General features: G+C 38.9%; 1 protein-coding gene across 1 annotated transcript in view; it reads left to right on the forward strand.

Moving 5' to 3' along the window:
* Positions 1-17,972, forward strand: part of SCAPER (S-phase cyclin A associated protein in the ER) — a 310,638-nt gene that overhangs the window by 126,931 nt on the left and 165,735 nt on the right. The window contains exons 17-18 of the mRNA XM_065411761.1: positions 2,801-2,937; positions 8,481-8,546. Of these exons, the coding sequence (XP_065267833.1) occupies positions 2,801-2,937; positions 8,481-8,546 (203 nt within the window). The remainder of the gene's footprint in view (positions 1-2,800; positions 2,938-8,480; positions 8,547-17,972) is intronic.

Genomic DNA, 17,972 nt, shown 5'->3' on the forward strand with positions numbered 1-17,972 from the left:
CCCTTTATATTTATAGGGTATGTTTTTGAGGGACTTTAAAGGCTGATTTTTTTTTTATTATAAGTTAACCTTTTTGGAATAATTTTGCTCTCCCTCCACCAAAAATGTTGGAGTTGGGATTAATTTTATTAAATGGTGTGTAGAAAACTGTTTTTTTGTTTTTTGTTTGTTTGTTTGTTTTTAGTTTTTCTCACTGGACTTGTTCTGATATGTAGTTCACTTTCTATATTTGCAATTTTTTTTTCAAACAAATGTTTTAAGTATGTACATTTATAAAAAGTTTTAAAAGGCTTTCAGTAAAAAAAAAATGCCACACATTTAATTGAAAATACTAACTCCATTGAATATGCAATCATGAAATATAGTAAAACTTATTTTAATGTGGGACCATAAGAATTGAAATATCAGATCACACCACTGGTCCATCTGACTCAGTATTTTCTCTGACAGTGGCCAATGCAAGATGCTTGCAAAGAAAGTGCAAGAAAACCCTGCAAATAGACAGAGCCCAATCCAAAGCCCATTGAAGTCAAAGGAAGAACTCCCATTTACTTCACTGGATCAGAGCCTAATGGAATAACTTGCTCCTAAGGAAAATTTCTCTGTAATCCCCATCAGTTAGTGATTGGCTTATGTCCTGAAGTGTTTATATCCCTTCCAAACTTTTTTCCTGAATATTTGATGTTTATACTCAAATATGATAAGATGTTTCCCAGCCAGTAATAGTTTAGACATAAAAATACAAGTAAGTCTTTAGGTTATCTTAGAATTATACAGGAAGGATATGTACACATGATAGAGCAAGAATGGTCTGGGGTTCAATGGTTAAGTTTCAGAATGCATGATTGAGCATTGGGAAAACTTAGAAATCCAGGGAATAGGATTTATTTGTTTTGTTAGAGAAAGAGTTAGGAGTAGTTGGCTGGGAGAAAAGATGCATATTGAGATGGGCTATGAAGAGAGTCAATTAAGCAAGGGGAACAGCATGGGAGAAGGGTCTACTACTGACTGTGAACACACAAGTTGGGACAAAAAGAAATCAAGTATCAGGCAAATGAAGGGAAAAAATTGGAGAATAGAAAGAGAAGAGGTTGGAGAGAAAGAAGAGATATCAGAAAGAAAATCTTCCATGGAAGACAACAAAAAGAGATTTTATAGTGTACTTCAAAATGGACAGAAGGCTTGGGAAAATTTGCTGATGGGTTAACATTTCTGGGAAGGGGTGAGGTGAGAAGAAACTCACTGGCAGTGACCTGTGGAAGACGGTTAGCAGTGCTTGCACCACTGCGATCCCTGGGCAGCCTTAACTATCTGTGAACAATCCCACTTACAGAAACTGCATAAGGCATTCGGCACATTCTCTGATTGGCCCGGACATTCCCCATCCTGGCCAATCCTGATAAGTTTTGGACCTACACTGGCGAGGATCATAGGCAGATTAGGGCACTTCTGTGCCACTGCTGCCCCATTCTAAGCAGATTTTCCAATACTACGGGCCCTGCCACCACAAGATATGCAGGGAACCCCAGTGATTATCCCATGGCTGAATCTGTTCCTAAATCTTCTGTCTTAACCTCAAAATGCACCTTAGGTATGTGGAAATGTTAATATCTTTTATTGGTTACAAAATTACCCATTGTTTATTTCAGTGATATATATCGATAACAGATGCATTATGGGTGTTTTCTTAGTGACTAATATTTTGCTACGACCAACATATTTTATTGCTTTATTTTGTTTTTTGCTGTGTCTTTATTGGCTTTCCAATTACATATTACAATTAATTATATAACATTTTGGGTTAATTGAGAATGGTATAACCCAGTGTTTCCCAAACTTGGGATGCCGCTTGTGTAGGGAAAGCCCCTGGCAGGCCGGGCTGGTTTGTTTACCTGCCGCGTCCGCAGGTTCGGCCGATCGCAGCTCCCACTGGCCGTGGTTTGCCGTTCCAGGCCAATGGGGGCTGCAGGAAGGGCGGCCAGCATGTCCCTCAGCCCACGCCGCTTCCAGCAGCTCCCATTGGCCTGGAGCGGCGAACCGCGGCCAGTGGGAGCTGCGATCGGCCGAACTTGCGGACGCGGCAGGTAAACAAACCGGCCCAGCACGCCAGGGGCTTTCTCTACACAAGCGGCGTCCCAAGTTTGGGAAACACTGGTATAACCAGACATCACTAGTTGCTATAAGAAATTTAAAACAAACTTCTCTTTTAGTGGTTCATAGAAACGTTCATGCATGAAATGTCCCATTACCATTATTAGTTAGCTAGAAAGAAAGAAAGAAATTCTGGTTTTGCTGAACATAGGCCCTGATCCTGTAAACACTGAAGCATGTGCTTAATTTTAAGTGTGTGAGGAGTCCTGTTGAAGATAATATAATAATTACAACCAGGTAAGTCAGTGCTGTAAGTGTTTGCAGCATCAACATCATATATGGCTTTGTATTTTTCTTGTCATTTTAATTAAGTACTGTGTGTTTTGTTTGCTTTTAACTTATTTTCTTGAGCTAATGTTTACTTGTTCATTGAGTTTGATCTGACCAAAAGGTGTGTCTGTGTGTCTTGGGTTTGTAATTATCAGAAAGTGTTTCCAGAAATATTGTCATATTACTGGTTTATAAAAGGACAGGTGACATTGAAAAGATATAAACAAAAGTTTATACATCAACATTTGTTTCTTCATTTTCTCAACCTTTTATTAAATATTTATCATTGATGTTCTTTTGATGCAGAATCTTAGTTTCCTCACATGCTATAAAAATGAAATACCATTATTTTAAAATATTATTTCAATGTCTTCTGCAGGAGCACCTGTCATTGAAGAAGTACATTGTTGATATTGTGATTGAAAGCTCTGTTCCAGTAGAACCTTTAAAAGATGGAGAGGAGAAGCAAAAAACTAAAAAGAAGGCAAAGAAGCTGAAGGCACGGATGAACTCCAGGTAATGCTAATATTCTTTTAGCTTTTCTCTAAACTTAATCTTCTGTCCTTTAACAGGAATGCTATTGAACACTGAAAAAAAGTGTAAAGTTATTTGCTTCAGAAATGTCTTGAAAATAACACTGATGAGCCTAATTTATAGCCACTTTCTCTGATTGAGAAAGAAAACTGAATATCGATCTGGAGCCCTTGCTTTCACCTGTTAAGAGCTTTTCTCATAATTGGATGCCAGTGCCCTGCCAAAACTGTAGCCTCTTCCAGAATACAATAGTATGTTTAAGTATGTGTAAACCATGCCTATTTTTCTTCTTAGCTATTGATTTTTAAATGAAGTATCAAAGAAAATCAATAGTAATCAACAAATAGAAGCCATCCTGCTGTAGTGTCAAATCCCATGGCTGGATTTAATCAATTTTGTTGCCTGTCACAACAAGAAAAAGTTAGAAATATCTTAAAATGGAAAGTGAGTTGTCAGACCTGTAGTTTGTCATTAGCCTAAAAAGTGACATCTGCAGATCAGAATGATATGCAGGGCATCATTATATCATGAACTGTGTTATAGCTGAAATGTCCCCAACTGAGGTTAGCATAACTTAAATAGAATATCATAATCTGGATTTCCTTTTTAAAACAGTCTTTGCATTTACCTTTAAAAAAGTCTAAGCATTCATTAGCGTATTTTTTCTTATTTTTAATTGTGATAAGAAAGAGTTACTTGAATAGATTTATTAAAACAATAGTTTAAATAAAATAGTTCATTAACATTGCTACGATGCAATAATGGTAACTTAAATCTTGCACAGATACACTTATTCTGTCTTTTATCATCTTGTTGCCTCAAGTTCTTTCTTTCCCCTTTTGTTCTTTTATGTGATAGATTTTTTGTCATTGGCATCTTATATATGATCACCAAATTAGAGTTTACTGTTTTACAAGATGCATGTATTGAAAGTACAGTGTCTACTTTCCTTCAGAATTTCTGATTATTAGGGATAGGGAGTTGTTCATATTGCCGATTTACTGTACTCACTGAGTCCAATCGTACATTCCTTACTCAAGTAAAAGTTCCGGTGAATTCACTGAAAAATTTGTCGAAGTAAGGAAAACAGGATCAAGCCAATTGTTTGTTGTTCGCATCAATAACTGAAATATTCTGTCAGTACATCTTGAATTCTAGTGTGTCACATGAGTCAGCATATTTTAAAAATATTATTTATAATTACATCACTAATAGTAATGTGGTATTATTTTACAGATTTCATTTAATTGAAATGTTCACTGAAAGCTTCAAACTCTAGAAAAATATGAAAAGCAAGATAATTAATATTTTAGTTTCAAGGAATAGCCAAATAATTTTCTGTTATTTTAGGTCATTAACCCTGAAAAGAAAAGATAATTGTGAGTTAGTATTGAACATTTAACCATAAATTCTTAAATGTAGCCATAAGAAGCTCAGCAAAAATATAATGTGTGGTTCAGTCCAGTAGCATAACAGAACAAAGATTGTCCCATAAAATTTAAAGCAAAAACAAAGCCTTAGTAAAATACTTTGAATATACTCCATTTGGCAAATTAATTTTAACTGTGCAGATATTGCTTTACTTTTAGGCTTACCAGTTGGCACCTTAATAAGTCACTGTAGTATTGGTAAACACTGCCTGGATACTCTCATGAAATCTCATTGTTGATCTGAGGGAGAAGGGTTTCCCATATTCAGAACACAAAAGAGGGCTTTATTAGACTAGATGATTAAAGCAGGAGGAAGCAGGAGTCTCAGTGTTGTGAAATACTTTATGAAATGAGTTATGTGATGCCTACCACATTTCTGTCAAACAATCCAATTCTAAGACCACCAAACAGTTGGGAGTCACTATTCAAAACCAACTCAGAACTTATCCGGACTGTAGATTTAAAGGCCTTATTAACTAATTTGGGGAGGAAGGGGGACTGGGTGGGAAGTGAGGAGCATGGAACAGTAATAATTCATTTAGAATTTCCCAGGAAGTCTTAAGTTGAGTTATCTATATACCTTATTTCATAATGGTCATGGGAAACTCCCCCTAGGTTTGTAAACTTGGCAATTATGAATGTATTTCAGTTGTTAGAAAATTATAAGATTTTAAATTTGAGCTGAAGCTAGTAACTGCACTAAAATAGGTTTGTGTTGCTTTCATGAGATGCTAGATCTTAAATCAGAATATGAAAGCTACTAAGAGCAAAGGTGAATGAAAGGACAAATTGTGATCAATTGGTTATTAGTTCTGTGTAAAAGTTTTGTTGGTCTATTAATAATATTTATAACCCTAAGCCATTAAACTGGTGCTGTAATAACAGCTGATATATATCTAGGTAAATTATCCCAGTTTAATATGTATGTGATGCTATCAAAAGAATGCTTCAGTGTCTGCATGTCAGATTGATTGTCAGTGAGAACTAAATAATAAATTCTGATAATACACCTGAAGAAACTAACGAAAGAATATGTTTTGTGATTTCTCATTTACAATTTGTTTAAAACCTTCCTTTCACAAAAAATTGTTGTGGGATGTATTTTAGATGAATAATTTTTGGTTTACTTTTCTGGGCCATACTCCAAGTTAGAATGCCTTTGTACTGGATAAGAGACAGGAAACAAAAAGTGAGAATAAATGGTCAGTTTTCATCATGGAAAAAGGTTAATAGTGGGATGCCTCAAGGTTTCTTACTAGGTCCAGTCATGTTTAATATATTTATAAATGACCTTGAAATGGGGGGTGAATAACGAGGTAGAAAAACTTTTAGGTGACGCAAATGATACATCTACACTACAATAAAAAAACCATGGCACTGAGTCTCAGAGCCCATGTCAATTGACTCAAGTTTGCGAGGCTAAAAATTGAAATGTAGATGCTTGCGCTGGAGCCCAGGCTCTGAGACCCTCCCCTTCACTGGGTTTCAGAGTCCGAGCCCGAACATCTACACTGATATTTTTTGCCCCGCAATGTGTGCCCCGTGAGCCCAAGTTACTTGACCCGAGCACTGAGACTCACTGCTGCAGGTCTTTTTTTGTTGTGTAGACGTACCCTAAGTCAGTGGTTCCCAAACTTGGGTCGCTGCTTGTTCAGGGAAAGCCCCTGGGGGGGCCGAGCCAATTTGTTTACCTGCCGCATCAGCAGGTTCGGCCGATCGCAGCTCCCACTGGCTGCGGTTCACCGCTCCAGGCCAATAGGGGCTGCAGGAAGCGGTGCAGGCTGAGGGACGTGCTGGACGCCCTTCCTGCAGCCCCCATTGGCCTGGAGTGGCAAACCGCGGCCAGTGGGAGCTGCGATCAGCCGAACCTGCGGACGCGGCAGGTAAACAAAACCGGCCCGACCCGCCAGGGGCTTTCCCTGAACAAGCGGCGGCCCTAGTTTGAGAACCACTGCCCAAAGTGGTTTAGGTTAGTCAAATCCAGGGAAGACTGTGAAGAACTTCAGAGGAACTTAACTAAGCAAGGTGAATAGACAAATGAAGTTCACAGTAGATAAATGCAAAGTAGTGCTCACTGGAGGGGGAAAATGAACTATTCATATACCTTACAGAGTTCTAAATTAGCTAGGTCTACTCAAGAAAGAGACGTGGGCATTACTGACAGTTCAATGAAGACCTCTGCTCATTGTGCAGATACAGTCAAAAAAGCAAAGAAAATGTTAAGATCCGAAAGGATTGGAATGGAGAATAATATGGAAAATATTACAATCATATCAATGATATGCCCTCATCTGGTACCCTGTGTGCTGCACTGGTGGCCACATTGCAAAAAGGATATTACATAATTGGTGGGTGAGGGGGGGCAGTTCAGAGAAGGTGATGAGAATGATTGGGGCATGAAAAAGATGTCATATGAAGAGAAATGGAAAAGATTAGGATTATTTGCTTTACAAAGAAGGGGACATGATAAAAGTATATAAAATGATGAATAATATGGAGAAGGTAGATTGTGAATGTCTGTTCTCCCTGTCTCATAACACAAGAACAAGGGGACATTCAATAAAATTGAAAGATAGCAATTTGTAACTGATCAAAAGGAAATACTTTTCACTCAGTATGGAATTAGATTGTGAAACTCATTGCTACTGGCTGTCACTGAAGCCAGTATTTTAGCATGATTCAAGGGAGAGTTGGACATTCATAGGGGTATCCAGAGTTATAATAGTTAATCCTAAAATAGTTTTGGAAGGAATATAAAACCTCATTCTTCAGGCTTAAAGCAAAGAATGACTATTAGCAATTAGGATGACATCTTATTGAGGAGCAGATTATCCTATATTTGCCTACTGTGGGGTTTCAGCTCCTTCCTCTAAAGCAATTTATGATGACCACTATCAGAAAAGGATTACAGATCTGATCACTGGTCTGATCCAGTATACAATTCTTATGTTCAAAATAACTCATTTCCCCTTTGGACACCTAAAAAAGTGGCTGGATTTTCCTTTCTGAAAATCTGAATGACTTGCCCTATGTCAGAGATTGAGTTAGCCGCAGAGCTAGGAATAGAACTCAACAGTCCTGAGCAGCAGCCTGACCTAACCCAAACGTCACTATCTCTCCACATTAGTTTCTGCATATGCCATCATTTTCTTTCTGAATATGAAGTCAATGTAGAGTTTTCCTAATTGGTCCAAAGCTGAATTTTCTAGCTGCTCTGTTGGATATTTCTTTCACAATAGGGCTCTGTCTGTAAGAAGTGAGAATTTAAATTTTCTGCATCACCATAGTGTCTAAATTTGTTTTACCAAATATATTAAATGTTAATGAATCACTGCAATGAATCCTGACTTAGGTTGATGAACTGATGATGTTTATCACCTGTTGGCCCAGTCCAGCTGGAGCCACACTAAGGAGTGGTAAAGAAGTATTGTCTCAAATTTTCTTTTACTTTGGCATGTGGCCAATGTAAACAAGAATACTTTTAAGTGTCTAAACAGGTTTACGCTGTTGAGTCCTGCTTACATTTCCCAAAGTAAAGCAGACATTCATAGAGAGATTTATTTTAGAGTTGTATGTCTCATGAAATACATTGTTATAGTACTGTCATTAGTGTTTCATAGAAGATTTAATTGGACCCTCAAATGTAATGGACAATTTGAATGTTAATTATAACATTTGTGATAAATTTGTCTTTTGATTCATTAGACATGTCAAAATTAGTAATGTTTTCATCTGCAATGATATTTTCAGGATAAAAATAATATTTCTCTAACCATTGTTTTGTATTCCATTTGTTATGATTTTGAAAATCAGCTTAAAATATCTTAAATACACAACAGGTGAAGTTAAAGTAGTAACAATAATCATACCAAGTCACTGGCTGTTCTTTAGGAACAAATATGGCTGATGAAAAGACAAAAATGATTGTCTTTGACAATCTTTGACAAAAATGACAATAAAATTGATTTTCAGAAATGCCCAGTGACTTGTACAGTGTCAGGAAGCTGAATAAATCACATATTAGAATTATCTAATTGGTTTTCAAACATTGAATAATTAAAGAATAATCAATGTTGATTAATATTTTTCCCTCAGGGCTAAAGAATATGAAAGTTTAATGGAAGCAAAAAATGCCACCTCTGAATCACCATACAAAGCAAAGTAAGTATTTAACTGTATACTTTGTTGTTTGTGTTTTTTGTAGACGTGCATCTGCAACTTTTCCGTAGGGGTCGATGTGGTAAGCTTTCCATTCAATACTTGGTATACTGTCCTCTTGAACTACAGATCAGTTCCTAACACAGAAAGTTAGCGCTATAACCACTTCAGTGATAAGATGCAAAATATGCATCTCCACACAATAGGCAAAGAGGTTAGCAGGGGGCCAACATTTTAGGTTCCAGTGACCCAAATCAGGCTACAGTACAATATAATGCCCATAAGAGAGAAAAGAGTTTTTTCAGGGGGTTTCATTTATTTCACAAGGAATTTTGCCATTGGCAGCGTATCTTGGGCCAGATATTCATTGGCTTCCATGATGCTTCACCAGTGTCCGCCAGCTGAGTGGTGATCTGGCCACTTGTCTCTGTAGACATATATATTATTAACCCATTGATAGGCAAATCTAGGAAGCTGGGGACCAGGAAATTTGTTGCAATGAAGTTAAAAATGGTATGCAAGCTCAATGAATTAACACGAGTTAAAGAGTCAGAAATGTTTTGGAGACCACCAGCTGGAAGAATGATTGTGCAAACATGCACTCAGAATAGGATTGTAATGTGGATGAGGTAAGTATAGAAAACAATTTAGAAATGAAATTGTTTGTACAACTACTGAAGCTTAATTTTGCAGTCCCTTCCATAATCTACTCTGTCCACCGGAATTTCTGTTTAAGGCTCCCCCAGCCAAGAATCAGGATGGCTGCTCACACAGATAGAGAAGATGATTCTGGCAACCTGCATCTCATAGCTCCATTCCTGTTGTAGATCTCTTCTTTGCTATCTGAGCATCATTGCAGACCCCTCTAAGGATAAGGAGGGGAAAGAGAACGTTCCTGCTCTGCTGGGCCAGGTTTGCCCAGTAGTTGCAGTAGTTTGTTGATGAAATCACTAGTTTGCCCAGTAGTAGCCCTGGCAGTTGCTCCTTCAGCCAACTTCTAGAGAAGCCTGGTTTGCCCAGACTGAGGCCTTTCATATAAACCATCAATCTCAAATGTACATTAAAGGGCCTGGAGAACTTTTCAGAGGTGGTATAAAAAGTGACACACGAGATTAGGGTGTGTTCCAGCCCTCAAATCTGGAGTACTTTGCATTTGTCCTGATTGAATTTCATCCTATTTACTTCAGACCATTTCTCCAATTTGTCCAGATCATTTTAATCCTATCCTCCAAGACAGCCCCTCCCAGCTTGGTATCATCTGCAAACTTTATAAGTGTACTCTCTGCCATTATCTAAATCACTGATGAAGATACTGAACAGAGCAGGCCCTTCCAGTTTGGCTGTGAACCACTGATAAGTACTCTCTGGGAATGGTTTTCCAACCAGCTATGCACTCACCTTATAGTAACTCCATTTAGGTTGTATTTCCCTAGTTTGCTATGGTAAGTAATATATAAATACATATAATCTAAGTAAGTCAAATAGCAACTAGAAAAGACAGCCAACTCAGACTTTTGGGTACTTTTTGTGAACAAAATTATTAGTCAGCTGCTAGTAATGCAGGTTCTACTTAACCACATTGTCTTTTCCCCCTTGCTTGTGCTCTGAACTTCTGATATTAATTGCCTTGTACTGCTAATAATAATCAACAAATTGTTCCCATTTTCCATGTGATTTTATCAGTGATGACCATCACTAAGCATCTCCATCAGATGGCATATCATAAATGCTCTGGGATAGAGGGTACTGTTGTTGACTTCCATTTCTTAATAATTAGAGTAAGTATTATGACAGATTAGTACTCTTGGATCTCTGCTTCCTGTGTGTGGCTGCCAGGAAACTCATAGTTAAAGCCTGATTATCAGCCGATAGCAGGGTGGGTATATGCCTGGCTCTCCTTGAAACACTGATAAACCATAGTGCCTTCAGTCATCTGGTTCAACTGTACCACAGCAGAAACTCAACAATCCCCTGATTTTTCACCTGAAAATTTCCTTTTATTTTTGACTTGAACTAACTATAATTTTTGTTGTTGTTGTTGCTTCATTGGACTCACCAGCCTCAGTCCCTCATTAGCTCCTGTGGCTTCTCTTCTTTTAATCTGATTTTTCTCGTTTCAGCTGTTTTCTTGTTTATCTTCTTTATTTTTATATCTCTTATGTCTGAAGAACTTATAAACTCTGCAGGAATCCTATTCCTGGTGTCTCATTCTACTCCTGGTGGAGTACAGCATCTTTGTTGGGAAGCCTGTGAAATTTTATAAATTCTTCTAGAATGTTGACAGCGTTTTCAATGGCTCAGGTATTCATAGCAAGTATTTCCAAAAAATACACCCCATGCACTTGACTAGTCCTCACTGAGGAGAAACAAATAAAACATTTTTAGTGTTTACTTGCTGCTCTGATAACTGGGAGATCACTGAGCGATGTTCGGTCGCCAAGTTGATGGCATTCGTTGTGAATTCTCACTTAACAGAGTGGGCCCCGTGAAGGCTGCCATCTTCCACTCTACACGATTACACTCTAACATATCTCGGAGTGAAACTTGACCGCACCCTCTCCTTCCATAGTCATCTTGAGAAGATAGCTGCAGAGATAAAAACGAGAGCCAACATAATCCAGAAACTATCATGTATAACCTGGGTTGCATCAGTGTTGCCAACATCTGCAATAACACTTGTATATTCAGTAGCTGAATATTGTGCACTGGTATGGAGCAGATGCAGCCACACACGTCTCGTGGCTACCCAGCTAAATACAGTGATGTGGTGCATCATGGGAACCCTTAAGTCGACTCCAACACCATGGCTACCTGTCCTGTCTAACATCGCTCCCCCGCCGATATCCCGAACTGCTGCAACATTCCACAAAGCTCAGTGAATCCAGGAAAACAGATGTCTTCCTATTCACCAAGACCTTGACAACGCCACACCCCCTCCCCCCCCGCAACATCTTGGGTCCTGCAAGCCTTTCTGGGAACATTCGTTAAGCCTCATGCAATCAGGCTATGATCAGAAGGAGGCTTGGAAAGCAAATTGGGCTACACAAGACTTAAAAAATAAGCACTTTGTGCCAGATCCCACGCAGAAGGTTCCTGGGTTTGACCTTCCACGGTCATCTTGGTCAACACTGAACTGAATTCTAACCAACCATGGTACATGCGGATATCTAATGCACAAATGGAAAATCAAAGACTCCCTGGTGTGCAAGTGTGGTTCCCCATGACAGACCATCGAACATATCACCACCTACTGCCCAATTTATAAATATGAAGGAGGCATTGCTGCAATAAATTCTGCTACTCCTGATATAGCCTTTTGGCTCAATCAGCTTCAGGTGAAATTGTAGTTGCTGCTCTACACCAGCCATACGAAAGAAGAAGTGTTTACTAAATTAACAATTTTTAGCATATAATACCAGAAAAATTAGAAGATGTGGCTAGGTATTCTAGGTTTTCTGAATACTGATGAGTGGCTTATTCTATACACAGGTATTATGTAGACACAGAGCATATTGTTAATAGTTAACAATAAATAAATAGTAGAAGTGGTAGATTACTATATAATAAAATTATATTAAATCAGTTCTGTATTACAGCACTGACACTAGTGACAATAACGCTTAACTGCTCGGAAATTAATGAGATTTAGTCTCTCAGTTGGAAATGTAGGGGGCAGAAGACTAGTGTTCAGTCCAGTATATTTAACTATGTCATGATGTTCCAAACTAAAACAGGTGTTGCCAGAGTCCTATAATAAAAGTCTCTAGGGCTGAATCCTATTGTCTGGCCCTGTCCTGGTGCCAGACCAGTCTCCAGTGCAAGTTAGAGCACCCTGATAGTATTCTACTGTGGTTCCCCAGGCTATGCTCAAATTGCAACATTATGCATCTGCAGTACATCAAGTCGGATTGAATTCTAAAAAGTCTGTTGGATTACTTTGTTAGATTATCGTCTAAATAGATATCTGAAAAATATAGGACTAGATGGTATCCTGAGATTCCTGACCGTGAATGGATTGACAAGAGTGGGTGGGTGAGTGAAAAGAGCTTATGCCCCCTCATGGAGGTTGAGCGTAATCATGGTTCTTGCACTCATTTGAGTGTAGGGATCATGTGAGTCTGGAACTGCAAGCCACCTCAAAGTGGGAAGGGAAGGCTTGAGAAGAAGGAGCAGCAGAGCCAACTTGTCACAAAGTGGGTGAGCATACACTACACCCTTTTAAGCAGGAAACAGTGGACATGTTCCCTTGTGTGCCAGGAAACTCTGTTCCTCTAGAACTTCCTGCCGGTTTGTGTGATTTTTGCATCACTCTAATGCTGGGCAGAATGCAGCCACATTCTAAACTTGTACACAGACCTACAGAAAAATAGCAGTGTGAGACTTCTATTTCTGAAAGATTTTCTGGAATCAAGGTAGTGCTCAAATCCAGTTTAGTCAGAAAGTCACCTTTCAGCACAGTAGCCTGAAAGCAGTTAACATTTCAAAAATAAAATATCTATCTATCCAGCATCAGGACTTGAGTATTTGCCAGTTGCTCTGAGGTCAAGGCAATAGCAATAGGAACTCCAGTCTGAACATACTTTGTGAAAGAGGGAATAGAAGACTGCCTATGAGTCAACCAACAGCTCAGTTCAGAGCTTACATCATATATTGTGCCAGGAAATTAAGCAAATCTTTAACAGAACTGAAGACAAATAATCTAGGAAAGGTAACTTTATATCCCTCAGTAAAAGAGTGAATGAGAAGACAAGAAACGTCATGAGGCAAACACTAAAGCCTGGATCAGTGTGGTTTTCTAGTGTAAAAAGACATTTTTAACAAAGGAAAACGTTAAAAGGAAAGATTATACTGCTATTAAGCTAAGCATAGGGCCCTGTGTTACCTAGTACAATAGCTGAAAAAACAAACTGGAAGAAAGGAACAGAGCAACAGTAGGTCTAGGGTGGAACATTATCATACTACTGAGAAATTTAAAAAAAGTTAGATTTTTATCCTTTCAGCCAGAACACAGAGTATTTTACTGGGAGCTAATATTAACCGTGCTACTGTGCCTGGCTGACAAAAAGTGAATTCTTGCCAGTAATAAGAGTCTAGAATCTATCCAACGCAGGCTTTGAGAAAATCTGCTGAGGTAATGAGACATGGCATATCAAGGAGTGAAAGGGTAAAAAATTGGGAATGCTAGTATTGAAAAGGCATGTGTGACAGATTCTTAGCCACCTTTAATGTCTGTAATAATATGTGATCTGAAAAAAATTCTCTCTTACAAAACAAACATCGATATTATCTGTTTATTCTAAAAGAAGGTCTTAAATAATCTGACTAGGCTGGAATTATATTAATAAACAAAGAAACTTTTCCTAAAGATGAACAATAAATGCTTTTTTTAAAATCTCAAAGGCTATTTAAGACCTTGCATCATTAACAGACTACATGTGTAGACTTCAAAATTACAAATAAATCTACATTAGAGCAAAGAAGTTGAAAATAATTTCTTGTTATATGTATCTGCTAAGATCTTAGATCTGTGTTTTCCTTTCAACTGTTAGTGGTTTCATCAACAACTAAAGCAGTTGAAGGAATGCAGTTCCCTACCTTCTTTTAGGTGTTAATGATGTCAACAGATGTTGCAGAAGAAAGAGAGGACCCCAAATTTAGGGTCTTGACATGAAAAGCTTTTTACCTGCCATCTTTATGATTAAACTACAGTAGTGTTGCAAGGATCACTAGTTTCCTGTTGCAGTTCACAGATTGTTTTAGTAGCTGCTGTTAGTTTACCTTTCGCAGTTTTACACAATTTTTTGCATTGGCCAAGCACTGGATCAAATGTTTTCTAAACAGCACATTAAATAGTTGGATGACATTAATATTAGTCAGCAGTCTGGACCCATGCTGCTTTGGCAGGTATGAAATGTGCACTTCTGTGGGCTCCAGAGTACTGACTCTAAAGTGGTGGGGTTTTTTTTTGTTTGTTTGTTTGTTTTTTGTTTTGTTTTGTTTTTTATGGGATTGTCAGAAGACTCAAAGCAGTTCTTTGCTACAAGTAGAAGTTTAGAAGATGGCCAGTAGAGATTTCTAGCATATCTGATGAGCAGCTTTTGTCCCCTAAAGCTGAGGGAAACGGTCCCAGAATACTACCTATTCCTTAGGTGCTCTGCCCTGTCCACTAATTTGTGCAGCCAATAACACTTTTCCAAGCAAATGAACGCTATCATTGCAGCAGGGAGAATATTCCCAGTTGACTTGTTCGCTTGTTAGCTTCACACAGCTGTTTGTTGATGGGTGCTCTTTTTGGTCATTTGTTGAAGGTGAACAGATTCCTGTGGCTCCTATAGTGTTAATTTTTAGGCTGTGGATCAGTTTAGATGTAATAATTTAGCATTTCATCCAGTAAACTTGCCTATTAAAGTTACATTTATATGGATACCTATTATCTTAGGGAGATAGGGTGGGGGAGGTAATATCTTTTATTGGACCAACCTTTGTTGGTGAGAGAGACAAGCTTTCAAAGTCTGTGTAGCTCAAAAGCTTGTCTCTCTCACCAACAGAAGTTTGGTCCAATAAAAGATATTTCTCGCCTTGTCTCTAATATACTAGGACCGACACAGCTATAACAACATTGCATACATCCCATTCCCTTTGTAATATCTGTTAGAAGGCTGCACTAGCAGACAGATTTAAGGAAGGGGGAAGTAGGTTATCACAAAATAAGTTATACTTTGCACTTACTTAGCATCTTTTTTCCAAGGACCATAGAGTTTTCAGTATAAAATTAAGCATCAAAACACCATGTGAGGTATCAAAGTGTTATGAACCCCATTACATAAATAGAGAAAGTGAGGCGGAGGAAAATGTTGAGACATGCTGCAATTGATGTAGTGAGTCAGTAGCTGGGACAGAAATCAAATCTTCCCAGTCTTGTGCTTTAACCATTAGATAACACTCCCTTTCTGCAGGTTTGTAAAATTGTCTCTAAACTCCTCTAAAAAAACAAAACAAAACTATCACAAAAAGGCACATGCTGAACACTACAGAAATTTAAGCTGTCATTATCCTGAAAAGAGGATTAAATAGAGAGGGAAGACAGAATTAAAAAGAAAAACTCTAATAAGAGTCTGCTACAGAAGAAATGGGATATGTTGTCTGAGATACGTTCTTGCATAGCCAAAAATTAAACATTCTATATGTCAATGATTTTCAAAGTTTGGGTCGCGACCCAGTACTGGGTTGCAGAATGCAAGGCACTGGGTCGCCTTGCTCAGCACTGGCGGCTGGCCAGTAAAAACTAGTCGTAAAACTAGTAGTCCCTACCCGGAAGCAGCCAGCAGCAGGTCCGGCTCGTAGGCAGGGGTGCCACGGGGCTCCGTGTGCTGCCCGAGCACTTGCTCCACACTGGTAGTGGAGGGATGGTGCCTGCGGGCGAGAGCCGTGCGGAGCTGCTTGCGTGCCTCCGCCTAGGATCCAGACCTGCTGGCCGCTTCTGGGGTGCAGCGCAGTCTGCGGTGCCAGAACAAGCGGAAAGCCTGCCTCTGCACCCCAGCTGCACCGCTGACCAGGAGCCGCTGGAGGTAAGCCTGTGCCCCAGCCCCATGCCCCAAATCCCTTGCCCCAACTCTGAGCCCCCCTGAGCCCGGAGCCCCTTCCTGCACCCCAACCCACTCATCCCTGGCCCGACCCCAGAGCCTGTACCCCCAGCCCAGAGCCCTGACCCCTTCCTGCACCCCAGTCCCCTGCCCCAGCCCTGAGCCCTCTCCCACACCATAAACTCCTCATCCCCAGCTCCGTTGGGTTGCAGGTATCAACAATTTTCTTCAACTGAGTCACCAGAAAAAAAGTTTGAAAACCACTGCTCTATATTACAGTATAGTCTTGTTTGCCACCCAGTGCACCATCTGACTCACAGGAGAGAAAGATATTTAGGCCATTCTTGGTCTAATACATAAGTTACTATTTAGGCCAATTATAAGACATTAGACCAAAGTATTGGCAACATTCAGAGACAAACCTCCATTTTAAAGGAATTAGTGGAAAGAAGCAGATAATCCCACATGCTGGAAATATTTGTGTAGAATTTGTTATTTTCCAAACAGCTGTGCAAACTATAAAGGAGCCAAAAAAGAGTAAATAAATCTCCAGTTAATACACAATCCTTTAAGAGGATACAATATACACCCCCTTCTGACTGTGCCAGGGCAGGTACCACCAAAGCCTTTCCTATCCCTCTTCATAGTTCCTGCTGGGGCAATAGGAGGGAGCAAGATGTATGCTTCCCATTTGGATTCTGGCTAGTTCCTGAAAAAGAACGTGGTTCATTGCAGCCTCCCACTCCCTTGTAAACCTGTACATCAGTTGGACAGACACTAGACCTGTGTCTGTCCATATTAATTCTCCTTTAGGTGTGTGCAGTATACATCCAAGATTTTATTGAGTTAATCTGTAGAAATGGTGAAAATAAATTGACAAATCAGTATTCTTAAGGCCTTTCTCTAGTAATGAAGCTTAGCCTAAGAATGATGATATAGATCTTTTTTCCTTTTAGTTTCCAGTATGTAAAATCTACTAAAAATTAGGGCTGTCGATTAATCGCAGTTAACTCACACAATTAACTCAAAAAAATAAATCGTGATTAATCGCAGTTTTAATTGCACTGTTAAACAATAGACTACCAATTGAAATGTATTAAATATTTTGGATGTTTTTCTGCATTTTCATATATATTGTATTCTGTGTTGTAATTGAAATAAAAGTGTATGTTATTTTTTATTACAAATATTTGCACTGAAAAAATGCTAAAATATTATTTTTCAATTCACCGCATACAAGGTACTGTAGTGCAATCTCTGTTCTGAAAGTGCAACTTACAAATGTAGATTTTATTTTTGTTACATAACTGCACTCAAAAACAAAACAATGTAAAACTTCAGAGCCTACAAGTCCACACAGTCCTACTTCTTGTTCAGCCAATCGCTAAGACAAACAAGTTTGTTTACATTTACAGGAGATAATGCTGCCCTCTTCTTATTTACAGTGTCACCTGAAAGTCAGAACAGGCATTTGCATGGCATTTTGTAGCCGGCATTGCAAGGTATTAACATGCCAGATATGCTACACATTCGTTTGTCCCTTCATGCTTTGGCCACCATTCCAGAAGACATGCTTCCATGCTGACGACGCTCCTTAAAAAAGTAATGCGTTAATTAAATTTGTGACTCAACTCCTTGGGGGAGAATTGTATGTCCCCTGCTCTGCTTTACCAGCATTCTGCCATATATTTCATGTTATGGCAGTCTCAGATGATAACCCAGTACACGTTGTTCATTTTAAGAACACTTTCACTGCAGATTTCACAAAACGCAAAGAAAGGTACCAATGTGAGATTTCTCAAGATAGCTACAGCACTCGACCCAAGGTTAAAGAATCTGAAGTGCC

This window comes from Emys orbicularis, chromosome 10, assembly GCF_028017835.1.
Source record: "Emys orbicularis isolate rEmyOrb1 chromosome 10, rEmyOrb1.hap1, whole genome shotgun sequence".
Taxonomy (NCBI): Eukaryota; Metazoa; Chordata; order Testudines; family Emydidae; genus Emys; species Emys orbicularis.